The sequence below is a fragment of the Lissotriton helveticus genome, chromosome 8 (genome assembly GCF_964261635.1).
Source record: "Lissotriton helveticus chromosome 8, aLisHel1.1, whole genome shotgun sequence".
NCBI lineage: Eukaryota > Metazoa > Chordata > Amphibia > Caudata > Salamandridae > Lissotriton > Lissotriton helveticus.
In genome coordinates, this window is record NC_136069.1 from 1,596,020,270 (window position 1) to 1,596,047,965 (window position 27,696).

Consider the following 27,696-nt stretch of genomic DNA (forward strand, 5'->3'; position numbering starts at 1 on the left):
TATAAGAAAGAGACCGATAGGAACAGCCTCTTGCTCTACAATAGCCATCACACCAAGGCATTGAGGGACAGTCTACCATTTGAACAATTTCTTAGACTCCGGAGAAACTGTACCGCTATCTCCGATTACCAACGGGAGGCGCAATCCTTACAACACAAACTCCAGGATAGGGGCTACCCGACTAGACTATTGAAACGATCCATGAAGAGAGCCCAGAACAACAACAGAGAATCCCTTCTGGAAACTCATAGCAAAGAAAGCGAGGACATTATCACCTGCGTGACATCCTTCACGAAAAATTCCCCTTACATCAAGAAAACAGTGAATGCACACTGGGGTATTTTGAATTCTGTGTCTTTGGACATCCCCCGTCCTCGGTTCGCCTTCAAAAGAACCAGCAGCCTGAAGGACCAACTAGTCCATACCCGACCAAAGAAAACTCACATCCGTCCGCAGAACACTCTGTGGGATCTGCCCCCTGTCACGGGACATTACCGGCGTGGCAATTGTGTGGTGTGTCCTCAAACAACACAAACTAAAACAGTCCAACTTTCTGATACCTTCACATGGTGTTTGAACCGACACACCAACTGCAACAGCAGTAACTGTATCTATATGCTGACCTGTCCCTGCGGACTAAAGTACATTGGGATGACGACCCGCCCAGTGAAAATACGAGTTATGAAACATAACAGCAACATTCGCTGCAAAAAAACACAAACTCACCTATATGCACATTGCCAAGAACAAGAGCATGCAGCTGAGGACATCAAATGGGTCGTGCTAGAATGGCATCCTTCATTAAACCAACAGGCTCTTTTTAGGATGGAACAAAGATGGGTACACCGCTTACATTTAGACACTGAGGGATTGAATGATTCCGTCCCGTGGAACACACTGTCTAGATAGATAGCTTCTCCCCAGTTCTGTACATACATGTTGTGAACACTCCAGTCTGTTGTCAGCACTTACGCATCCCCTGCCAGCATTACACTTGGTGTGTACAGTTAATCCCCTAATCCCATAGTTGCCCACCTACACCGCTAGCGGGAACCACCCAGGCACCTACCACCCAGGTACCTATCATCCAGATGACTATTTATGGGTGATCATCAATGTCTTTGAACTGTTCCCTGCCTGATCAATGACCCACTAAGACCACTAACAGGTTAACACCACCGCCATTGAATCATTCCCCACCAGATGAATGAGTCACTCTATCGACCATAGTCTCTAGCTCATCATTCCCCTGTGACCATACCACACTCAAGACTTGCCCTAATCCCCGCAGCCCAAATGAACGCATTCACTAGGACTCCCCGACCCATCGCAAATGGGGCGTTATTCAGGCCACCCAGCTACACAGTCTACACGACTTGACTTTAATCCTTTTGATACACTTATCATCCTGTCTGATTAATCACCTCAGAGCCACGGAATGTTTTCAGTACCTGAAACATTGTGCCATGGTTGGCCCTGCCTGTCCTTGTCCTTGATCATTGGAGGGCGGCTACATTGCCGACTGCCCTGACTTCCGCTCTTTACACCCCTCTCTAAGATGGCGGCGGGCATCGACACCAAGACGCTCTGACGTCATGCCGGCGCGTCGCTGCTGCTGAGCCGCTGCTCAGACACGCCTCCAGGTTCCACCAGAATCCTTATTAGCGAGCGCCACGAACAGACACCCACGGCTGCTTTAGGCGACACTCCGCGCTGGGACGTGGGATTAGGTGAAGAGGTCACCCGCCCGCTCCGACGAGGTAAGGTGATTGGTACGATAGTGTGGTGTGGCGGGCGCCTGGACTGCCAGGAGCCCGGTCGCCCTGGTTGGGTCCCCGGTGTTTTCCTTCCACCCCCCAGGGACCACAGGTGTCGGCCCCCTCCGAGGCCGTTTGCAGAGTTGGGAGACCAGGCGGTGAATGTGCGGGGCTACCGACCGCCAGGGTGAGGGTTGATATGTGCTTCCACGAGCGCGCCTCGTGAGGGTTAGCGTGGGTGGTGGCCAGAGGCGACTATCCCACCGGCCAGACGGCTGCTGCCATCCGTAGCACTACAGCGAGAACAGTGGAGCCCCGCCACTCGTTGCCTCGGCGCCCATCCAGGCTGCGACCTCTCTGGGCGGTGTGAATGTCCTGGGTCCACCGGGACCTGGTGGGACCACCGCGGACCTAACTCAGGTCGCTAACTCCTTCCATGATGCCCCACCAGCTGGTATATACATACCTACCTATCTACCCACCCTCGAATGGCTAATTACCCCACAAACAATTTGCTTTTACCTTGTATACCCTCCAGATAACTGCCCCATTCACGCAGACCCCACGGGAGCAGCCTTGGGGCACTAACGACCGCCAGCGAGGGTAAGTCCTTATCAAACTCTGGACTCTTGTCTAAAACCCTGATGTATTTCCACTTCCACGTGTAGTAAAACGCCGGCTGGCGTTAGATCCTGTCAATTTTATGTCTTAATACACTAATAGTTGGTTGAGACACTTAATGTCTGCTGGAATTCTTTTACCCAGCATTGTTTTTAAAGTGAACTTCATTAACCCCTCGATACGTAGTAACCTAATTGTGTCTTCCCTCTCTCCTCACCTTATTATTATGTATTGGTTCACGGAAATAAAGTAGCATCCCCCTGATTGGGTAACTTGGGGATTAGTATCACCAGTTGAAGTCTATTTCTTTCCCCACAGGGTATCCTTCTGATGCAGGAACCCCTCTTTGGCTGGATCTGGCAACCGCTCAGGTTGTATCCTTCATAGGCCTCAGCCTTATGCGGGGCATCTCACTAAGTTTATGAGCACTTTTTTGGTCCTGAAGAATTGCCAATACGGCATGAAACATGTTGACCTATTCACGAATGAGGGTTGAACGGGACTGACTTTTCTTAGCCACTGTAGTCCCATTGCCCCTCACGTTTTAATAAGGTGGTGAACTACACGAATAAAGGCAAAGGAGTAGATCACACCAACCTTTTTTAACTCACTTCACTCACGCTCACTACTTCACCTACTAGGGCCCTCACACCCACCGGCAAGGAACAAAAGATCTCCACAAGAGTGTAGCACTTTGTGCTACCCGTCAGGCATTGCAGCGCCGGCTTGACGTTGGAGCAGGAAGCCGATGATGACACGATACGACTAGCTGGTGACATGACAACAGCCGTTAAACCAGCTTGTTGTGTGAGGCATCCCTAGTTCCGACAAGGGATACCTTTCCCTGTTGCACTTAGGCATATCAACGCCTTGCACCCCATGAAGAGAGGAAGACAGCACACTGTACTACGAAATCACCAATCCCAGGGGAACTGTGTGCATTTATTTGTTGCATAGATTGTTGGGACACGCACACTGGACCCCTTTAAATATTGTCCCCCCAATGTCCCTCCCTGTTGTTGACTACGGTCTTGACACACACAAGTCTTGGTTGATGCAGGTACTCCAGTACCCAGGGTATTGGTTCAGGGAGGATCCTGGAGGTTCTAGTGTCTCGAAACTCAGTGAAGAGACTGGGCTTGCCTCCTAGAGACACGAAGACCTCCTCCTGACATGTTGCTCCCTCTGTGAACCTGATAGCCAACAATACGGTGTACCGGGCAGATGCAGTCGGTGCCTGCAGATGTAGGGGGATGGCTCATCCACCCCACGAGAGATGCAAACTGGTTGTTGAAGCACTCAGTCCTCCAAGGGTTTGGAAGGATGTTCAGCTTTTGGAGGAGTCTAATCTTTGCAATTGTCAAGGTACTAGCAGCCAGGCACGGTTTGATGCCAATTTTGGACCAGGTCCTCTGTTCCTCGCAGTGACAGCTCTTTTTTTGGCCTTCTGTTCTCAGGAAGTCAAATCTGTCTGGTGTCGAGGGGACCCCTAAACAGGGAAGTATAGGGTTGTTTCCCTTTAGGGAAGTATAGGGTTGTAGCTAATGGGCTACCTAACCATGGGCGGTCTACACCCCTAATATGACCACTTCCTGCAAGGAGTGGGCATAATACTGACCTAGAGTTCCATGTTCCACCAAAACTGAGACACGCCTTCTGACTAGCTAATTTCCCACTTGCTCATGTGCTAAATGGGCCCCGGGTCTGGGGGGAAGCCAGGGTCACATATGAAAGGCTTTAAGCCTCCGGCCTTCATATGCTAAATCAACAGGCATCCTGTTGTGTGAGGTGTGGACACCTTCCTCTGGAGCAGTCATTCTTCCTGGCTGGACAATACCAGTCAGCCAGCGCATTAGAGGACTAGTGGGTTTTGAGGGGACACCTCTATGATGCCCTGTGGGTGCATGTCCAATTTTTAAAACCCCACTCAGCTCACACCGGGCGCCGCGGAAGGACGAATAGGTCCAAGGAGGAACCAGACCGAACTACTCGGTCTCTTTCTCTGCCAGGCGACCCATGAGGCTTTTTACAGAGAAATAACAGAACAAGCCTGAGGGAATCCCCCTCTAACAGCTACAGCGCCTTAGCGAGCGCAACACATAGCCAACAAAAACACAATCACTTAATATAGTTTATTAGTTTATTATTTAATTGCACTTTTTCACTTAACTCTTTGGTCCTGAGGAAAGCCAGCTTATAATAGAAAAGGCACTGGCAGAAACATGTAGACCACTCAGGACATGGGAGATCATTAATCACTCCACTTTGTCCTTTCGCCTTTTTAAACAGCTAACGGAGGCCCAGTTTATTAAACACTTGTTAACCCTCGGGTGCTGGGACCGCTTGTATAGCTTTTTAAACTTGCACTTCTCACCCCTTCACTGCACACGCAGCAATATACCAGCTCCGCAGTCTCCTGGCGTTGCAGCACACCCGGGGCACATTCGGTGCCACTGTGGTGGGCCCGATGATGAAGCATGCCACCGACTAGGTCGGTGGGTGAGGGCTTTCAAAGGAAAACATTGCGCTTTCCTTGTATTGTCTGACGTACCTGAGTTACTCTTTTCCTCCCCCTTAAAGTTAGCTAGCCCCCATTGATACTTACATATAAACCCAGGGGATACGGGCTAGCATATCTAGTCCTCTCTCTCTCTTTGATCTGAACAATTTTTAAAACTGGCATCGTGTAGGTTTATTAAAACAAGGTGTTTGCTACCAAACACCATTATTTTCAGTGAATCCCTTGTGTGGCTGGGTAACTCGTAATGACCAGTGCATACCTTTAAAATGGCTTCCTGATCACTTGCAAGGTCTTAGCAATGCAACTAGACCTCACAGGGGCCTATCTGCTCATGCAGATGTGCTTTCACATGTAATATAATGCACCCTGTCTAAAAGCTCGAAGGCCTGTTGAAGGTGTGACTTGCGTATAAGACTTGCAGTGTACTTGGGCTTTGCACATGGAGTGTGCAATGTCATGTTTCGTTAGGGCTTGCGCCCTTTCTTGTATCCTGCAATGATAATCTGCTTGCAGTTTTTGTGTGCATCCTTTTGAATGCCACAATAGATGCTGCAGCCCATAGGGACCGTCTTTAATACCCATGCCCTGGGCACCATAGGTTACTATTAACCACGGACTTACAAAGATGCTAAAGTCCTTACCAGTTGGGGTACAATTGAGCATGTTGTAGTTTGTAAGGAAAGAGTACGGCCATTGGGGCCACTTTAGTGGGGACCAGTCCACGTCTAGTCAAGAACATCGGTACTAGTGGGCAAAAAGTGGGGGTGGCCATGTCAAAACTCAGCTCTTTCCTACAGCCCTTCTCAGCACCCCAGTTTTTCATTCTACTGGTCTGGTCGCATGGCTCTGCAAGTGGAAAGTCTGAAAATTAACTGATGTCAGCCCACCAGTTTGGTGCTTATATAGGTACTGCACATGTGACTTCCAGCACGACCAACACAGAGCTGAACGACGCCACCTACTGGCGTACATGGGTGGTACTCAAAATATTTCTGGATCCAGTCTGACATCTGTGAATTGTTGTAAGGTAAGGAATCTGCCTCTAAATAGTCTCTTTATGTTAAGACCGAATGGAAGTAACTTGGTGCCAGAGCCAACTTCTTCAGCTAAAGCTTGACAATGACTTAAATTTGAGGAGCAGACTTCGACCTTGCCCTACTGGAAGATCTTGAGATTCAAAAAAGTGATAAAGTCCCAAAGTAAATACTTTTTGACCATGATGACCCACTTGGTGCATCCATCGTCAACTACATTGCGGTCAGCTTGAAGTTGTGCATATGCCCCCTGTACATTTTTTAGCTCTTAACTTTTTCTAGGCTCTTTTTGAATTAACACCTGAATTTATTTTTTATTTTTTGATGGTTATTTAAATCGCAGATTCCTCGCTTTTAGAATAGTACCAGGCACCAGACTAGATCTGTATTATCAAACCAATTCCTCCAGTGCTCCCTTAGGTGGTGCTGTCAAACCCCATGCGTGGCACTGACATCAGTTGTTTTCTTTCCACATCATTGATGTGGATCCGGAGTGCAGCCTCCAACTTCACTGAGTCTTCAGATGCCAGAAAGATTGAACGGAATGCTAGAGAAAATAACTCCTCCACCTGACCCTTACTCCTTCCCAAAGATAACTGGTTTTAAAGGAGGCCATGCTGCATTTCTTCAAGGGGATGCCAGCTCTCTGAAGCGCCGTTGGGCCCCACACAGCTGCATTAGCCATCAGTCGCTTTTCTACTGGCAGGCCCCTTCCCCAGTGCTGGTAGGCTTCACTGCACCTTCTGGTGTCTTTATGGCCTTTTCTCTACTCTGGTCATGGGAACCACTCTCATCCCGATTGCAGCACCTTTACCGCATCTAGTCCCAACGTCCCTCTACGCCAGGACAATGTGTATCATATCACCACAGCAAAACCCCCATGCATGTTAATTGAGCACCGGCCTCTTCCTGGATGTCGGAATTATAGGAGACTGTAGGCCCTGCCATCTGATTCAGACTCCACTCAAGGGCTTCAGAACACCCAAAATGACTGACTACAATGAGGTGGACAACTTGCTCCCACTCATACTGATGCTGGGTTGTAGGTTGATGTATGAAATGAGTGGGTTAGACACGTCTGCTGACAATGTTAGAATTGCCTCCAGACTGGCCCTCAGAAGAAAGTGCCTCTCTTGCGGTGGCTATCTGCAGGGCAGCAGAAATTATTAATTTACTTTTACCCACAATAAAAACAACGGCTAATTACTTGACAAATATTGCTGCCAGGGTTGCCACAGTGGCGCCTTTGTGAAGCTTTAACAGACACTTTTATGGCTGCTTGGACAAAGCCATGCTGGGCTCCCCTAGTGAGTTGTCTAGTGGCAAGACCACACTGACCTGCCCATGATGACCCATCTTTTCTCACTAAAAAGCTGACCCTAGAAATCCTGGTGGTGTGGACATCCACAAGCCTACATGATTGCTTTCCCTTCGGCTCTGCTAGACAGGAAGTCTAAGAGTGTTGACACTTTTGGCAACAGTATTTTCTTCTGATACTTTAGCCCTATGGTCTCAGACTACTGTCTCCATATTGGGCTATTATATGCATGCCTTTTGGGATATGGCCACCTATTTCTTGACTGCTCTCCTTGAGGAAATGAACGGGCAACCTTTGCCCAAAAGTTTCAAGATGGAAAAAACTGTTAAATATTTGCTGCGTGTTGGCCGTGATGCAGCAGACTGTCGGTCGGACATGTCATGGGTACCGGTGTTGTGCTTAGGCGTCCTGCTTGAATGTGCTCTACTGAATTTTCAGACAATGTCCAGACATCTCTAATGCACATGCCATTTGAATGGACCAGGTATTTTTTGGGAGAAAGTCGACTGCACTAGCCCCACAAAAGATGTCACATTACAGCCTCCTCTCTAGGACTTGCTCTCACCAGCACTTCACTTTCACTAGCAGGACAGAAAGTTTAGAGTGGGCTACTCCGATCAGTTGTTTGTGAGCTACTGGTTGCTCTCCAGCTACCTTTAAGTAGTGCTGCTGTGTGCAGCCCAGCGTTCTAAATTTGAAGCTTTTACTTGGTTGTATACCAAAATTATTGGAAACATAAATGTGCATGTCATCAGACCTCATAGGCTAGGGAAAACAACATCTTGACTGTGGCAGACTTTTTGCAGCCTTAGAGGATGTGGTGATGGTTCAGGCTGAGGATACCAACAAGGACAGCATTATTCCACTTCCTCATCCCCTGTAGTTGCTTACAAGCTACTCTGATTCTCCCTTGTAAGACCACACACATCTGGTATGGGACACAATTCTTTTTTTTCCTGCCCACCTGTGAGTCCTTGGTTCAGATTGCTGGGTGCTGCAAATTGTTAAAGCTTATACCTTGGCCATTCATTTCAACTATCCCCTCCCTTTTATATCCCACCTGTCCCTGCTCAATCTTCAGTAGTTCTTGCCAGCATTCTTCAATTTGTTTCTGGGCAAAGGAACCATAAAGAGGAAACCTTACTGAGATGAGTTGTTACTCCTCCTACTGTCTGGTTCCCAAGAAGGATGGTGGGCCAAGACCCATTTTGGATCTTTGCTCCCTGAATGTCTGCTTACAGAGAACAAATTTGAAATGCTCACTCTGGCCCAGATTCTTTCCGCCAAGGCAGTCGCGGACCACCATTGGACAGCTGCCTCTTTCTGTCATCCTTGGGGTTTGCCATCAGCAGACCAAAATACCCGGTGTCAACTGTGCAGAGTATTCCCTTCATAGGGGCCAATCTGGACACGGTGGTGATCAATTTCTTTCCACCCTGCAGTGAGTGTTAGACATTCAATTATAATCCCAATGTTTCTGGCTCAGTCAAAGGTCGTGGTGAGGATGGATCAAAGAAGACTTAGGCTTCTGGCCTCATGCATTCTCCAGGTGCCTTGTGGCCGATGGCACATGCAGGCTTTGAAGTGGGTATTCTGTATCCAATGGGCACATCACCAAGCTGTCTGACATTTGGATTTTGAAGGAGACAGTACAAGATCTTCGGTGGTGGTAGGTGGGCGCAATCCACTTCTGCAGCATGTTGCACTGTTCCTATCCCACCCAAAGTATTGACATATGACTCATCTCAGGGTTTGGGTGATCACTTTGAACAATTACAGATCAGAGGTCTGTGGTCTCCAGGGAAGCAAACATTTCCAATCAATCTTCTGGAGCATTGTGCCATCCGGTTGGCTCTGAAAGCCTTAAATTATCCATCAAGGGGAGGCTAGTGCAGGTCTTGATGGCAACTTTTCCAGGTATCACCCAGCATTTACTTATGATGGAGGAAGGCCCCTTTGAAGTAAATGAAGTTCCTGGTCCCACCCCGTCTGTTCTTCCTTCCAGGAGAAGATACATCCTCCAACTGTCTCTGCTCTGAGGGAAGTTTTCACACTTCATTCAGGCCAAGCACTGGCTGAGCAGTTTCTGGTCAGCTGATGCAAATTATCCCCCAGTAGTTTCAGGCAGGGTTAAAGGTAACTTTCTGAAAGGAATACTTTCAATGTGGTTAATGAAAATCTAACTTCATCATTATATTGAGTTTGTATTAAATAGAACATTAACTCTTTGAATGGAACCTATAACAGATATAGGTCAAAAGTTAAAGATTTAAGTATATAATGTAGACTTTGACTTCCTTTGTAGTAGCTACAGCCTGGCCAGTGACCATGTTGTTTAGACCTGGTCACTGGGGGGAAAACATGCCATTTCTGTTGTCACAAATCTTCCACTCTGCCTTGCAGGTAGAAAGGTGCGCTTAGCGGCACATTTAATATATAAAACATGTTTTATGGGTCAAAGCACATACACTGGGTACTAGATAACAGTATTTGAGTTCAAGATTACCAGCACGCAAGTTCCCCCAAAAATTAAAGGGGGGGGGGGCACACAAAAAGGGGTCACTTAGCAACACTTCTCTGTGGTGTAGTTCCTATTATCCCAATAGGCTCTGCGCATTGGAATAATACCTTCAATAGTATAGGCCTAGACCAGACGTTAACTAGGTCTTCTATTATCGATATTAGACTTAAAGTTTTGGGTTTGCCAGCTAGCTCAGAGTTCACTAGAAACTTTCTCGAATAGGCAAGGAGGAGTTGAACCTCCCTGGACAGACAAGAAGGGATTTAGTTTCTGACAACCATAGAACATGACAACTTTGCTCTCCCCTAATCAAGAGTGTATCTCTAGAGTCGTGTGAAAACAAAAGACAACTTATTTTACCCAGTCAGTACGTGCATTCTTAGTCTCACCAGATTGTAGAGAAAAGGAAGAGACGGGCGTGTTCAATAAAAAGGTGTTATTTATTGATCAGTCTCTTTTCTCGTACAAGAGAAATGGATCGATATTATCGCAATACTTATGGTTAAGTAAAGTGCATACAATAAAAGCAGAAGTATAAAATAATACTGTAAAAACATTTATATGGTTTCTAAGCCATATGGTGGTTTAAAATGGATGAAATAGATACATACACATATACATTTGACTAATCGTACTCAACTGGTGCTTCTAACTACGCCTACCCCAGTGTACCTGACCTAAGCCTAATACGTGGGCGGGAATAGAAAGTAGCAGTTTAAGTTAAGTTTGTTTTGCCAAGTGACTGACTCAAGAATTCTCTGTAAGGGGTTATTCAGTTCTGTACCTGGAATCTAGGATGGTTGAGGGATGGTATCTCTCGTCTTTGGTCTCGATATTCCAGGCTGCCTGCAAGGGCTGCCCGGAAGCGCCGGAGCTGGATTTCTCGGCAGGAGAAAGCAGCGTCTCGTTCTCAGCGCGTCAGGAAGGTGGGGCTGCGCCAGCGGGGTCTGCTCTGCTCTGGGCTTCGGCAAGTCTGGCTGCTCCGATCTCGTCACCACCGCGTGTGTTTGCTTAAGGCAATACCGGTAATATTTATACCTGTAAGGTGCCGAGATTGACGTAAGGATGGACATAGATACGTCAATAAGGATGTCATACGAACTGGTCGTTAGCACATTCTTTTGCTGAAGTTCTCGGTGAAATCAAAACAATGGCCGCAGGGTTTTTCCCAGGTTGTCATAGGTTTGATTTGTTTTGAGAACTCCGTATGCCTTATCAGGGGCTGGAGGAATATTGCTTGCCTAATTAGATGGCAAGTGTTATGACCTAATCAGATAACACGTTCCTGTGCCGTGGTGTGGCTTAATCAGATAACGGTTTCTGCATCATGGGATGGCTGCTAGTTAACTTGTTAACCAGAACAGGGTCAGGAATAGGGGGATCGATACAGAACCTATAGGAATACATCACACTCAAGAAGGAAAACCTTTAGGGCCGGTCCTAGACATCTGCCAGGCTACTACATGGGTGTCCCTGCATGCATTCAACAAACACTATTGTCTTGAATCAAGCCCACAGAGAGGGCCACTTTGCCCACTCAGTTCAAGAGGACTTGTTCGTGTTAGTCCACTCCACAATGCCTGCTCCTGTTGCGAGATACCACTGGGGTACCTGTTGTAAGGAGAGAAATCTGTGGTTAAAAGGATGCATCAGAAGAACAAGCTACTTATGTTCTGTATCACTCTTTCTGATGGATGGCCTGTCTAACCACAGATTTCTCACTAGCCTCCTTCCTTCCCGCTGTGTGTAGTGCAAAGGCAAAACTAACGTCCCCATGCTGAGATAGCACCTTTATGTACCTCCGCACTGTGACTTAAGGAGTGGTGCATAATGTTGCTTACTGGAGCAGAGCAGGAATTGTTTAAAAAATCCTGATTCAGCTTGGTGTAGTTATTGTAAAAGTGAGGAATATGCTGATTAACTATTTACCAGAAAGAATGTTACCAACCTTAAGTCTGGTTCCTCTTAACTGATTTTGTTTTTGTCTTCTTGCTTATAAAATGGTACTTCATTTCGTAAATTAATTAGGACATTTCATTGTGTTTTCTCTACTCTAAATTATTGGTACTGTTTGAGCCGAACATACATTACTCTGGGGTTTGCCGGCTGCATTTGTGATGGCTTTCAGGTATTGAGGAAAGATTCCCGAAGAACTGTGTTTTAGCCTAACCAGCTTGTTTGTTCTTAGTGGTACTACCCTCCCACATTTATAACCCGGTTTCTGGCATTGGTCATGCAGTAGTTATCTTGATATAGTGACCCATCAGAATAGAGCTGTCAATAGAGGTGGAAGGGACCACATGGGAGCTTTCCATGGATCCCCCTCATTGTAATGTGATCCTCACTGTTGAGAGAGAATGGATGTTAACATTTCAATTTTTAAATATATAAATTATTTCTATTGCCCAGCTTATTCCATTAAGTGTCAAACGCAGAGCTCATTTAGTTGCAAGAACGTGTCTATCTTACAGATATTGTTCCACCATCTGCCTCCGAGTCAGTGTGCCTCTACTATTTTATTCTGGCGAACTCAATTGCATGCTTTTTTCTTTTTTCAGAAAACAGAGGAGCAGGAACCAGATAGTGCAAACAATTCCTTCTATAGTTTGAGGTCCACCCAATCTCATCAGAGCCTGAGCCAGAAGAATGCCAGGAATGGGTCTCGCCCTAAAGCTGCAGTCTCCGTCCCTGCGCTTACCAGCCTTCCATCGCAGGAGTCTTTGGGTGGCATCACATCTGCATCTTCAGAAGAGAATGTTGGTCACTCTCTTTTGATGAGCTTACCTGGTTATAAACCAGCAACTCGGAGCTCCAATCGTCTGTCTATGGGAGGGAGCAACAATGGTGCTACCAGTAAGTGGTTTTTTTAACAGATGGTGAATTGTGGGTGTAGGCGCTTCCCTTGGTCCTGATTCTCCCATCTTCCGTACTGGCGGCTACCCTGCCTCTTGGTGGAAAAAATGAATTGCTTTTTTCCATGTGGCTTGTGGCGCATTTTTCCCCCATATACACAGCAAATATAAAAAACAAAAAGTTATTAATTTCTTTGTCATACATTTAATAATACTGCTGTGCAAGAGACCGCTATAAGCCTTGTTATCCTGGAGCAAAACAAACATTAAGTTCCCACCTGTGTGAAGCAAACTATATTAACCACACGTCCGTGCGACCGCAAGCTGTAAGATAATTACAGAGGTCCTGAATAGCGCAGCCAAGAGATGGGTATTCCAGCGCTAGGATAGCAAGCTACAATAATTGGATGCAAATCTGGGGGCTCCACAGTGGAAAAGAGAGAGGGGTGAGAAATGATATTAAAAGCATCTCCATCTTCTGCGCACTGTCAACCCTGTGCAGACCTCTGAGTACTGGAGCCGTCTAAAGTGTGTGTCTGAGATAGTACTGGAGCCGTCTAAAGTGTGTGTCTGAGATAGTACTGGCGCCGTCTAAAGTGTGTGTCTGAGAGAGTACTGGAGCCGTCTAAAGTGTGTGTCTGAGAGAGAGTACTGGAGCCGTCTAAAGTGTGTGTCTGGAGAGTGAGTACAGGAGCTGTCTAAAGTGTGTCTGGAGAGTGAGTACAGGAGCTGTCTAAAGTGTGTGTCTGAGAGAGAGTACTGGAGCCGTCTAAAGTGTGTGTCTGAGAGAGAGTACTGGAGCTGTCTAAAGTGTGTCTGGAGAGTGAGTACAGGAGCTGTCTAAAGTGTGTGTCTGAGAGATAGTACTGGAGCTGTCTAAAGTGTGTCTGGAGAGTGAGTACAGGAGCCGTCTAGACTAGTTATGAGAAACAATTCAGAAACACGTAAAGATTATGCAGTTGTAACTTGTTTGGCTAACTTATAGGCAATCTAATTGAGTATTGAAACTGAATTAGTCAGTTGGGAAACCCTTTGTCAAGCAAAGTTATTCAGGTATTACGGTCTTGAAAGAAATCAGCCTTCAACTTGGGCTTTTTTTTTTAAATTATCCAAGTATGCCAGAAATATCAAAGCATTTTACACTTGTCTGCTTGACAATGTAACCATTAGTTATATTGTACACAATTGCCATACACTAAATTACATCTGTTTTTAAAAGGAATTAAATTAAAAAAATAGAGGATATAAAGAAGAGCATAAGTGACATTGAGACGTTATATATATTCATTAGTTGTAAGCATGTTGTAGGCAGGTGCAAGCAGATATAATTGCAACTTAATTTGAACTTGCTATAGTACAATATCAGTTGTACACATTTGGTACTATTTTCATTTTTGAAGGCTGCAAGATTTAGGAGATGGGTGCAGCAGGAAATTGGGAGTAGTTAAGTGCCGTGGCCCAATGATCAATCTAAAAAATAGGGAACTAGCTTATGGGAGGCAATGGGAAAGGCCAGCTCAGTGGATGTCTTTAATCCAGTATCCGTATGTGATGAGGTGCCTGTGTTCGGCTAGGGTTCCTTCTCAATGAGTTTTATCATACTTTTGTCAGCTTTTAGCAGTGTTTCTGATTGCTTCCAACTGCAGATTTTTTACCTTCGAATACTCCACCGGTGCCAGACTTGATCCTGTAGCCTTTCCATAACTGTACTGCGAGTTGGTGTCGTGAAGCTCTGCACAGACTTCACTCCACCCTTGAAGTGACATAGCAAATCCACATAGTGTCACTCCTATGAACTAATGTCACTTCCTTTCTTTCCTTGCATTCTTGTGCAGATCCCCGGAGCTTGCCTCCCAACTTTGTTTTCCGACAACTTGTACGATTTCTCCAGAGTGCTTTGGAATGCTGCCCCTGCCCACAATGACATGTTTTACGCCCTGCCGTGACTCCTGGCACCAGATGTCAGTTACGCATGAGATGTGACTTTGTAAGTAGTTAAGTAAGTGCTCCTTCATGCATTCGAGCGCCATCAAGGAGGGAAGGCAAGTCTGTATGTCAATAAACACAAGTTGCTGTCTTAGAGTAGGTCCCGCTCAGCATCATGGGCTCGCACTGCGTAACTTCATGCTCCAACTCTTCCAGTAAGTCGAAGTACATACATAAGCAAGCAAAGTAGCACTTGACCCCATTCCACCGCTCTTAGGGTGCCAGGCATCACAGTCAGTCACATTCCTTTGAGGTCTGTGGCAAATGAACCAGTTCCTCTGCTGGTTCCAACACACCCTAAATTTCCCAGGCTGTCATCCACCCTGCAGCAGATTAAGACTGTTCAAGGAGTCCCTGTTCTTTTTACTTTCGTTGTGCTTCGAGTTCCCTCTGGCATGTGTTTGGTCCCCATGGAGCCGTAGGGGCCTTCAGTCCAGGCACAGAAGAGGAGTCAACCTTCGGCAGTGTTTGGCCCCATCGGACCGGTTACCAGTCCCATACTGACTTTGGTTCAGACCTCTACTCCAGCAGAGTTCCACGCTGGTCCCTGCTACCCTGATGCCTGTGCTGATGCTACTGACTCTTGAGGATGATCTGGTGCCGATTCTAGTGTGGGACCCTGAGCCGACATTGGCTCAAGCACACCCAATGTTGTGCTGCGACACAACAAAATCACAGAGGTCATTATGCAACCTGACTCTAGATAAGTAAGGTGAACCCCAGCTCCTTTTCAAGATGATTTATTCTTTTGTCAAGCATACTTTTTCTTTCACCAGTGTAGCAGTATGCTCTGTAAATGCTCTTTGTTTGCTGTACCGCTACACACAGCCTCTCTGAGACATTGCCCTTAAGATCTTGCTGGGAGTCCTAGAAAACCTTAGGGTAGCAGTTTCTAACCTTTTCAATAGTGAGAGCTACTGCTGATCATAATAAAAACACCATGAGCTACAGTGTAATATATGAATTGGATAACCACACAAAAGAGTTCAAGAAACTTACACACTGTCCCTGCAGCACTCAGTACTGTTGCAGTAAGCACACACCTTTATTGACTGAATAGCTGGTGGAGAAACATTGTGGAGCTGTGTGGCCCACAAGAACTGTTGTCCCTTTACTCTTCTTTGCAAGTCATTTGTGAGAGGTGTCTCAATAATTATGTAGTCTGTCATGCAATACATGTGATGACTCTAATCTCACCATAAGATAAAGGGAACAGAGCGAAAGTAAAGAGAAAACTTGAGGAAGAAGGAACTAAAGGAATCATGTAAAAGGAAGATGGTAAGGAGGGAGGAAGAATACAGAGGCATAAAGAGGGAGTAAGGGGAGGAGAAGAGAGGAAGAAAATATGGAATCAAAGGAAGGAGAGAAAGAAAGGTGTACTGAAGGAGGAAAGGAACAAAGATGGAAGAAAAGGAAACCAGAAGGGAATGAAAAGGGGACAAAGGAAAGAAGAAAATGAAAGCAGGAACAAAGAGAAGGAATATAAAAAAGTAAAGTAGAAAAGGAAATAAGGAACAAGGCAGAGAAGCGGGAAGAAAAATAAAGAGTTGAAGAGGAGGGAACAGGTGAAATGGAGAAAAGAAAAGGAGAGAAGGCTGGGAGGAAATGAGAGAAAGTGAAGAAAATGATCTGAACAAGGGAAAGAAAATAGAGGAAGAAAAAAACAAGAGGGGGGAAAAAGAATGAAAAGAAATGAATGGCAAGAAAGATGAAGAAAAAGGTTTAAAGCAAGAAAAATAATGACAAACCGCAACAGAAGAGAGGAAATGAGGAATGGAACAGTATGAAAACCAGAAGCAACATGAAAAAGAGGAAGGAAAGGAGGAAGAATGAAAGATGAAATTTAAATGTAGTGTAATGCTCCTCCAAATGTTTTATAGCAATTGAGTTTGAAGAAATAATGGATGCTATATTTATTCAGGATAAAGGTTTGTAAACCAGGTACCCTGACACAAGCCATTTTAATTGTTTATTTAAGGCTGCTTATCACATTTTAAAGAGACAAGGCTGCATATTGCTCCTGGAGCCACCTTTCTGGTCTCTGAGCTGCATTTCCTGAATAGAGTGGCAGGCAGCAAGCTACTCCAGCACAGGGTGCGAGCTACTGGTAGCTGATTAGCGACCTGTTGGAGACTCCTTCCTCACCGCATTTTTGTTCCAGACCATTCATGGACAGCTGGCAGCCAAATGTTCCCTGCCCAGGTCTGGATACTACAAGCTGGAGTGTGTAGAAGAGTAGGATCTGCTTACTATGGTTACCCCCACTTTTTGCTGTGTTTCACTGATTTATCGACTTTAGTCTGGCTGGGGTCCTGCTAACCAGGACCCCAGCCTAGCTGCATTCTCTCTAAACTAATTGCATGTACATTAGGTACACCCCAGATTGGTTACTGGGTTACCCTTGTGAGTCCTTAGTATATGGTATATTAGGTACCAAGGGCATAGGTACCCTAGAGGCCTACCAAGGACAGAAGCATATATTATGCCACCCCTGGGAAGCCTTCCAAAATGGCACCACAGGTCACTGCAGCCTGGGTAAGGTGGTGTAAGTACCCCTTACTAAGATATAGTATGCCTATATCTACCTATATATATACAGACACATATAAACGTATAAGTCACTCCTATGGCAGGCCTTGTCAATCTTGAAGGCAGAGTGCTTGGTTTTGTGAGAGAGGGTGCCCAAGCAGGAGCTGAGCCTCTCTGCAGCTTTCAGAATCACTTCCTTATAGCTGTTCTGTGAAACAGCCATACTATATACTCTTAAGTGCATTATAACCTCGCGGTAAATGCTAACTTTAGAATGGCTACATCAAAACATGTCGTGTTTGGTGTCAAACACTTTGGACTCTTACCCCCACACACACACACCCCCCCAAAGTCCTGGTGGCGGGGGTAGAATTCCACCCTTCTAGAGGGAGAGACATGTACACACTTACCTGACCGGTAATAGTTTAAAAGAGCCCCATCATAACAAAATGGATGCTGCTGCCACACACACAAATCTGGCTTCCTGCTGCTGAATGAAGCTCCAGTTCAAACCGGTTGCTGGGGCACTCAGCCCCAGCTCTAGCGTGAAACTGGAGAACGGGGAAGGGGTGTAACCACCCCCTCCCCAGGTCCTCCAATATGTGGGACCTTATAGTTAGTCCGTCCCCTAAACTTAGTATAAGTATAGGAACCCAGTCCCTAGGACTTTAGATTACCCTGGACGAAACTCTGCAACATATATCCTGGAACTTCGACATTCTATTTCGACTAGAAGACTGAAGGATCTCCCTTGGGGTCAAGTAGTAACTCCCCTGTTTAAACAGGCACCAAAGAAGCATCTTGCCGGTCTGCATTTTCAAGGCTCCTGCTGGATCCCGAAGAATCTGCGACACAGGACATGGACTTCCAGACCTCTCCGAGGCCGATACAATTCCACAGCAAAGCTGAGACCTGTAGCCATCACGAGATACGTGGGACCGGAACTCCTGCACACCGTGCACATTTGCAAGTGCCTCTACTTCCCGAGCTTTCCTGAAGTTGTGCTTTGGGCTACTTGTAGTCCAAGCCCTGAGCACCATTTGCACCGAAGACTGTGGGCCTACACTCCACGAGTGTTTCGTTGGCCCGCTTCTAGCATTTCTGCTCGAGGCTCCTTCGCGATCCCTGGTCCGTTGACTGGTGGGTCCCCACGAAGGTAACTCTTTTGTTTTTTGGGCTTCCCTGACTCCCCTCCAAAGGGCGAGTCTCTCAGACCTTGCTGGTCTGCTCCAAAGCCAATCTTTGCATTCTGCGTGGGTTGCTGTTGCCAAGGCTTGTTGGGTCCAATCCGGATACCGACGCTGCAGCACTCGACATCCGACGTGGGACAGCTCCTGGTTGTCGTCGATGCCTCCTGGTCCTCGTGGCTGAAGAGTCGAGCTTCACCTCCTGCACCTGAAATCACCAGACATCGGTGAGCATCTTCTTACTGCCTCCCTGGTCACTGGCAAGTGATCCAGACACTGTCCCCTCTGCTTTCAGGTTCTTCGGATGGATCCATGGGTGGATCGAAAAGCTGGACACTTTTCATTTGGTCGCCTGCAGCACTTCTTTGCAGCTCTCCATAGGAAACGACGACGAAAAGACACCTATGCACCCGGCTTCCCTGGGTGAGGTGACACTAGTACTTCGGTGCTCCGGTGGGTATGGACTCTCGAACTGTCCAGTACTGAAGGGGCTTTTTGTGCTAATTAAGTTTACTTTGTGTACTTTTGACTCTAGCCACATAGAGCCTAAAGTGATGTGTTTAGAATAAATACATATATATATATATTACATACACCTGGTGTGGTTCTCCTTTCATTTGGTCATTCATGAGATTATAGACTGGTAAAACAAGCTGCTTTACATTCCTTCAAGATTTAGCCTGAAGGCTACTTTCCACAGCTACCACTAGGATAGCTTTCTATAAAGGTCTTTAAACCTACCATCAATAAGGGTCGTTTGGACTGGTGCAAGGTGCCCACTAGAACAGTGGACAGCATATGCCAGGCCAACTTCTCACCGAGAGGGTTGTCTGTACTAGGCTTTCTCATGGAAATGCCTTTTTACGAGTCTGCTTCTTTGGTGAGAAGGTGGACTCTGTGTTGGAGATTTTTCAAAGATAGCAGTTCTAGAGCGTGCTCCTTGGAACTGTTAAAACCTGTCAATATCCTGCATCAGTTCAGAAAGTTTAGAGGCTTCTTCAAAGAGCTGGCGTGGACAGTCCGCCTTCCCAACCAGTGATGCAGCAGACACCCCAGTCCTTTTGAGGATGCAGGTCTCCGAAGGCGAGCCAGCAGGGGCATAGGGTTTTTTATCTCTTATCCTGCTAAAGCAGCCACCAAACCACTTTAGTTTTCCCTTAGATGCTCATTCCCAAAGGATCGGGGGGGGGGGGAGCTTCAACATTTCCCCCATAGGTTGGCGATCCATGACGAGTGGTCTTAAAGATGGTACAAAATGGCTATGTTGTCTATTCCATCTTTCTCTCTGGCTAGTACTCCCACACTAAAGCATGTTTCAGATGAACACCCGTCCATACTGTTACATGAGGAGTTGTTGGTCTCCAACTGTGCTATTGAGAGGATTCCAGACTTAGAAAAGAGATGGGAGTTTATTTTTTAGATATCCTCATTCCAAAGAAGAACCGTAGTACCACAGATATTATCCGAGACTCAAGGTAGGACATGAGCAGGTGCCTCTCTTCCCTGTCGGAAGCTGACAGTGGTGAAGCACACCACTGTTGTGTGGGGAGGGGGTGAAGGGGGTGGAGATCAGGGTACTCTGGCCTCTAACAGAGGGCAGGCTCCATCAGTGTGCTCAAGTTATGTGCCATATGGCTGCTCTGAAGGCCTTCCTACTGTAGCCTCTGTAAAGCCTCTGGAGATCCTCTGGACTCTTTGCATACTATACCTCATTTGGTATAGTACATAGAGCCGGCTTTCTACAGTCCTGATGGGGCCTAGTTCACAATTCGCTGTGGCTTGTAAACCACCAACCCCTCAGAAGGGCTATTAGCGCCAGTTTTGCCATGCGTGGCTACGTTTTACTGGGTCTCTAGTGTCGTCCAGTGCTCCTTAATAGACATGTTGTTCAATGGCACTCTTGTTCAGAGACAGGCTGGCTCAGCCCTTGAAGGTTTGAAAGAAAGTAGGGCCTTTGGCTCGCTGGGTCTTTCCACCAAGCCTCACCAGCAACATTTCCAGTGTTTCTTTTGTGGCTTGAGCCACGGCCTTCCCCACTGCCAACCTCTCCCACCCAACCGGGAACACAACAGTTCTGAAGCAGAAGCCATGGTACCCACTGCACCCATGGCCACGGCCTCCCAATCCACCATCTCTCCCTCACCTGCTAAACTTTGGGTACCCTTGCAGGGTCACTGGCACCTAGTGGCAGGCAAACTCCACCGATTCTATTAGTGTTGGCAAGCAATAACATTAGATTGGTGGATTCTCCAAATTTCCCTCACTCGCCTTACAGCGTCCATCCCACAATTGACTGAGGACCATCTCTCTATTTTGCATCAGAAATTACAAGCCCTTTTGGCCAAAGGGTCTATCGAGAGGGTGCCAGCACCAGAAGTAGGATGCGGTTGTTATTCCTGTGACTTTGTTATGCCCAAGAAAGACCGCGTTCTTCGCTCAATTTTTCACCTGTGCTTTCTCAATTTCTTCCTCTACAAGGAGAAATTCGAAATGCCTATTATGGCCCAGTTCTTGTCTGGAGACTGGATGGTGTCATTGGACCTGAAGGATGCCAATTTCCACATTATTGTCCTGCTGGCCGATCTGCGCTACCTGCGTTTCTTGGTGGGAGACTAGCATTTTCATTGAGCTAGCGTTTGGTCTCACAAGCTCCCCTCAGATGTTTAAGGTGGTGGAAGCAGCAAACTTTCTGAGGTTAGGGGTGCCAGTCTTCCCCTACCTACACGACTAGCTGTTGAAAGTTAGCTTGCCCAGGCATTCGTCAACCACCTATAGAAGTGAACCTCCTGTCATCTTTGGGGGTCACAGTCAACGTGCCTAAGTGATACCCAACTCCATCTTTGTCTGTCTGTTTGCAAGTAGCGAACATGCAATATCAGCACTTCCACGTGTTGAACTTTCCAAGGTGTCTCACTTGGAGACGCATTCTTCCTTTAGTGGAACTTGGGATTCCTGTATGCCTTTCTGCTGTTGCCACTCCTTCCACAAGCTCTCAGGAAAATCAGGAAAGCCCCATCTTACATAATCCTAGTGACTCAGGACTGGGCACAGTGGGTGTGGTATTCGAAATCCTGGGCTTGACCATCTGCCTTCTGATCAGGCTCCCCCCAACAGGGAGGATATGCTGTTGCAGCAGAGTGACCGGTGTCTCCATCCTGGCCTTCACAGCTTCCACCTTCCGACATGAAGATTGAGTGGCAATAGCTCAATACTTTCGACCTTCCTCTGGAGTTAGTTGATGTCCTCTTGGCAGCCAGGCAGCCCTCAAGGAAACCGTATACACCTGTTTGTGGTTTGTGTATAATTCGCCTATTGACCCTCTCCAACTCGAACTTTTTGATGTAAAGTACTACAACATGTTTCTCCCTTCTCAATTTCTGATGCCTCAATGGGACCTCAATCTTTTATTTACGTATCTAAAGTGTACTCCTTTTGAACTGCTCCACAGTTGTCCTTTACTGCTTCTCAACATCAAAACTATGGTTCTCGTGGTCATCACCTCCGCACAACGTGTAAGTAAGCTTCAGGCCTTCTGTGTTCATCCACCATACACCACCACTTTCCTCTGACAAGCCAGTTGCATGTACTAGGGCATCTTTTCTTCTGAAAGTTGTTATACCATTCCACGTTGTTCAAACCAACCCGACCAGCATTCTCTGCTCTGCCTCACTCGTCTCAGGGTGAGAGACTCCATCACTTGGACCCCAAGAGAGCATTCAATTTCTACATTGATCGCACCAAGGATCACCAGGTGGACCATCAGCTCTTTATGGGGTTTGCTGCTGCGAAAAAAGTAAAGGCTGTGCAGAAGTGGATCATCTCACTCTAGATCGTGCTCTGCATTAAGATCTGCTATGGCTTAGCGAAAAGCAGCTTAAGGAAGGACTGTGTGCCCATTCCACCAGGGACAAAGCTACTGCGATAACGCACAGAATCCCTGTCTTCGATATCTGCCAGGTGGCTAAATAGGCATCTTCCCACCCTTTCACAAAGCATTTTGTCTGGATGGGCAAGTTTGCCTTGGGGCACATTGCCTGCTCTGTTCTCCAGGATGACTTGTTTGAGTTCTCTCCCAGACCCACCACCAATTTGGAGTATATTCAAGAGGTGAAGAATCTACGGCTACAAGTATCTATCAAAAGAACAAGTTGCTTAACTTCAGTATACCTCTTTCTGTTAGGAACTCTATCAAACTGCAGCTTTCTCACAGACCCTTTCATCCTCCCCATTCTCTCAATGAACTTAATCCACTTTTAATAAGATTTCAAGTCTATATCTGCACACTAGTCTACCAGTTTCCTTGTGAGGCTCCACATCTGGAGACGCTGACAGTCTCAAAAGCAACTGACGTCACATCGCAGAGGTGGCACCTATATAGGCCAGCACATCCTTTTCGGAGCAGAACTGCATCAGATGTACTAGTGAAAAGTTTCCGGATCTAGTCTGACGCCTGGGGGAATATTCAAAATGTGAGCCATCTGTGGCTGGCTGGTCTCCACCAGAAAGAGTGTTTTCAAAGGTAAGTAACCTTTTCTTCCTCCCACCTCCACGCTCTGGAGTGGCCTGTTTTAAACACCTAAAAAGGTCCCAATCGGTACTATGCGCACTATATCAAACAATTATAATGCTCTGTGTTGGAGGACGTCTAAAGGGAAAACATATGAAAGTGGAGTTGGCTCACATTGGTGGCATTTACATGCCTTGCTGCATTACACCACGCAGTGACCTGCGTAAGCACTACTATGAAAAAATCTCATGATCCATGCTGCCCCTGGGAATAATTTAATGAGACAAATCTGTGGTTAGATGCAATACCCGTCAAAGAGTTTCACTGACTGTATGGAACATTTTTATCAATATAATTTTCAGTGTCCTTCCAGGTTAAGCTTTTTTCCAAGAACAGAGGGCTGATAGTAACTCACAACCTATCACTCCTATTTCAGCTTAGCTCCTGAGGCCCCCCATAGAGACGTTTCTATCCATCTGAATGGTGCATGTAAGATCCTAAAATAAGTTTGATGTACCTTCTCTGGAACCTGTTCCACTTACTAGGAGATGGTTTTGTTTGATTTGCTACACATGCCCATTGTTAATTTGCCTACCAAGATCAGCCAAAATCTGGCCTACCGTACTGGTCGATCATTTTGCCTGTTTGCCAAAACTGCATACAGAAAATTTAACTCTTGGGAATCCATGTTCAGAATTATGGTTGTACACAATTCTCTTAAAGGTTTATAATTTCCTCTGTTCATAATCCTGACACCATGTAAGAAACTGGACTTCGTTTTTTCTAAGAATGTGGATGCTCATATTGAGATAAAGTAGATGTGCAAGGTGAAGTCTCCAGCATGAAATCTGGGTTTTCTTATAACAATTACTACTGCTGGGGGAATTGATAAGGCCTAGGTCATTTCTGCTGATTTACAGAATCCTGTTTCATTGAAAGTGGTGTCAGAATGTCAGAGTAGTTGGCCCATCATTGTGCTATCCTGCTTCCTGTCTTCTGAAAAGCAGGCTCTGCACACTTCATGTAACAAGAACCTATGGGGCTACCTAGAGCATTAAAAACTGAAATTGTTACAAAATGCCATTTAAATCATGTATGGAGTACTGTGCTGAGGCTAACCAATCTATGAAAAGTGGTGAGCAGCCTAAATATAGATGAATGCTCAACTATATAAAGCTATGATGAGGCAAGCTGGGCTTTTCTTTGTACCCAGTTAACCTATTCTTCAAGAGGTAGTATTCTGGGCTTGCCTTGTAGTGTTAGACAAGAGCAGAGTTACATTTGCATTCTGTATTTTTCTTTTACTCTGATTTTCAAACAGTTTAACCAGCCTTATTGCATCAGTTTAACTCTATCTAATCCTTCAGAGGCTGCAGAGAATCTTCTGCCCTGGAGTCTGTAAAAGCTTTAGTTCTTCAGTCCACCTGTCAAGATGAGCCCCAACATAGTTCTTCCCAGGAAATGTGAAAGCTGTATTAGAGATGGCTTCACAAACAGGCTATCTCTACGTTTATAGAGCTCTAGTGGGATACTTGAGTTTAACATCAACCTAGACCATCCTTGGTTTGCAAGACTTGGAACCATGCCAGATTTTCAGTTGATCCACATGAGATTTACTAGCACAATATAAATGTAAATCATTTGCATAGAATGCAGTTAACGAAGTAATATGATTGACCTTGCTTATTCCCTTGCGGAGAAATGGTGGTTACCCCAGCTTCATGTTAAATATGGCTTGAATGCCAGGATTCGATTTGGATTTAAGGTTTTCATGGCCTTTATGCCTGAGGTAGAATATCTCTTTACTTGTGCTTATTTTGTTTTGGGTTATTTCTAAGCAGTGCAAATTTTGCTGGATGCAGGTACATTTTTGCTACCGGTCACCTTTTCACGAGCTCTCTGGTTGCTACCTGAGAAGGCTCAGTTTTATGTTCTGGATCCTCAGTAACTCGGGAGATGGGGTTAAGGACCTCTGTAGAATCCCATGGTCAACCAATCTGGGCTACAACATGTTTGAATACTGTCTGTCTGGGACGTATGTCAAGAAGTAGGTTATTTACAATGTATGCCCTATCGATAAAATTTGACTACCAGCTGATTTCAGTCTGTTTAGTTCAAAGAATAACATTTCCTCTCTCCCTTTGTTTTAGGCAGAAACAGTTTTTACATTGGTGCAGGCCAGGAAGAACCAGACCCACTGGAAGACTTTAACCGGATAGCTGAGCTACAGCAGCGCAATAGGGTCTGCCCTCCTCATCTTAAAACATCTTACCCTCTGGAGTCACGGGTATGAGGCAAACAGGTTTTTTTGTACTTGAATATGTTCCTGTTCTGCTTTGATTTTTCTGAAAAAGTGGTGTCTTGGCAGTGGTAGGTTTATGACTGGACTACCTTCAGAGTAATATTTGTAACCTGTTAAAGGTGCATCCTGACCAACAGGAAATATAGTTTCATTCATATTTATTGATTTTTAAAAGACCTCAGTGCTTTGAAGATGCATAGGAATAATCTGCATTATATTGATTTAAGGAAAGAACATATACAATAACATTTCCATCAACTCGCTCAAATCTTCCTACAATCCTTTCTCTCTTTTCAACAATCACAAGGTTCATCAGGAACCCCTTCTTTGATGTGTAGGGCTTGTGATCTTTTTGAGCAGCTCATTTCTCAAGAGTCCTAAGTAAGGTTACTTCACTAGTGAGCCTCAAGTCTTCATAATGATCCTGTCCCTCTCCCTTAAGCTGTATGCTAGCTATTCCAGCTAAAACTTGTACTAAATGTACATTATCCATGTTCCTATGTGTGGGTTTGATGTCTTACATCCTTTACACCAACTTTCTTACCATTTGGGGTCTGCTGGAATTGGATGCAGTCTTACTGATGTTAGATGCAACTTTGGTAACATTTTGAACAGTGTTTCTCTTCCTAATTGCATAGCAATTATGATTGGTATCTATGGTAAGTATCTGGTCATTGCTCCCCATCTAGCTTAATTCCATATTTTTTGCTAACACAATTTAGAAGTTAAATTTTGCAATTCTTACTTTTTTGCCTCAAAAGTCCCATAGGTTTTGGAGATACCTTGATCTCAGTGGGGTTTCTCGTTGCTCCAGGTCTCAGCACTGATTGAAACACCCAAATTACTGATTTATGTATATCTATACAATTACTCCACAATTACCCTTACCTGATTTTGAGCTCTGCAGAACCTTTCAGATACCTTTTCAAGACTGGTCCCCCATTCGACAGAATACCCCTCCTTCCATTTCTTAAAAGCTTTTCTGTTCATTCCAGTGAAATATCGATTTCCACTCAGCTCTGTGAATGGTGAGTGGTTTATCGTCACCCCTTGGCTTTTGGTCACTCTATCCTATATTCTCATAATCATATTGTGTACAGGTAAATTATATAGATGGTTGCTTTGCCAATTGTTTGGCAACAGTGATTCTTCCCATAAGGGCCTCCCCACTATAATGTGGTTCAGCTGCACCATGCCTTTTTCATCACCTCCCTCATCCAGATAAGCTGTGAATCCAGTTGGGATGCTTGAGAGTGTAAGTCATTTTTTGGACACAATCACCCACTCTTGCCCCTTTCACGTTGCAATGTGCAGTGCATCCTTCTTATTCGCGACCTCTTTCCAGCGCATATATGTATTCAACTAGTAATTTCTGCAATTGCGGAGGTTGTAAATTACCTAACTATGTAGGAAGGGGTTGGAAGACCGGAGTTCTCAGGAGCACTGGCATCTTGGCTCTTCTATTAAAATTTCTCCTGACACGTGTGCAAATCCTGCAGTATTACACCGCACTCCTATGTGTTCCTTAGATTTCACCACATTAGATTTGAATCTGCTACATTCTTCAGTGGATCTATTTCCTGCTGATATCCTTCAGGAGAAGAAATTACCTTAGCAAAGGTCAAGAGAAATTTATCCGCAAATAGTTGTACTTTGAAAGAGTCAATCCCCTGAATGATCCCATCTGTGTTCATGTCATATCTGATGTTTTTTGTCCAAATGATTCAAGATAGAACACAAAAAGCATCTAGGTCAAGGGGTACCGCTGCTTCGTTCCCTTGCAGATACAGATGGGCTTTATCAGACCCATTCACTCTAGCCTCAGTAACTCATAACCTGCCAACTTCCAAGCTGTTAGTACCTCTCCAAATCTGATTCTTCGTGGATCTGTCTTCATGAACACTCAGTCTAATCTCTGAGGATTTATTTGGTGTCCACTGAGCAGCGCCATTTGTTTCTAAACGATGTTGATTTGATGTCACACCTTCTTGATGTATCACTTCCTCTTGGTCTGGGTGGACTAGCGCCTTTGTTTCATCTAGTCATGAAAAAAATGCCTGCTAAATGTTTATAGTTCAATGTCATATGGTTGTCTGCCCACTGGAGAAAGATAAGAGGGTGTTTTCTTGGTTTTAAGAAGAGAACAATAGCGATTGTTACCTTATGCTTATTCTGATAGATGTTGAAACATTTCCAGCAGCTGTCCTAGCAGACAGGCTAAATGCTTATTAAGACCAAGCAGTGAACCCATATGGCCCTGGAGCTTTACCGGATTTAAGGTGTTTAATTGCTTACAGGACATCTTACTTAGTAGTTAACTTTCTCTCTCTTCAGTTGACAGTCTATGTGGGGAAAACGCTGCAAGTAGTCCCTTTTGGCCTTTTCCCTGCCTTCATCTATTTCATATAGATAGTGGTAATATTTTCAAAACTGCTTCAATTCCTCCTCCCTCCTCAGTGGCAGGGAATGAGTCCTCTGTATCCCTGTATTTGTGATGTACTGGTGCACCTATATGGCCCTAAGATGATTGGCAGGTAGTTCCCCTAATTATTGCCACCCTC

The 27,696-nt window shown here is 45.5% G+C and overlaps 1 protein-coding gene across 11 annotated transcripts in view; it reads left to right on the top strand.

Annotated features, from left to right (window-relative positions):
* Positions 1 to 27,696, top strand: part of NUMA1 (nuclear mitotic apparatus protein 1) — an 832,005-nt gene that overhangs the window by 666,945 nt on the left and 137,364 nt on the right. For all 11 annotated transcript variants that reach the window (XM_078658631.1, XM_078658637.1, XM_078658630.1 and 8 more), the window contains 2 exons: positions 12,331 to 12,625; positions 24,984 to 25,120. In XM_078658631.1, coding sequence (XP_078514757.1) covers positions 12,331 to 12,625; positions 24,984 to 25,120 — 432 coding nt within the window. The remainder of the gene's footprint in view (positions 1 to 12,330; positions 12,626 to 24,983; positions 25,121 to 27,696) is intronic.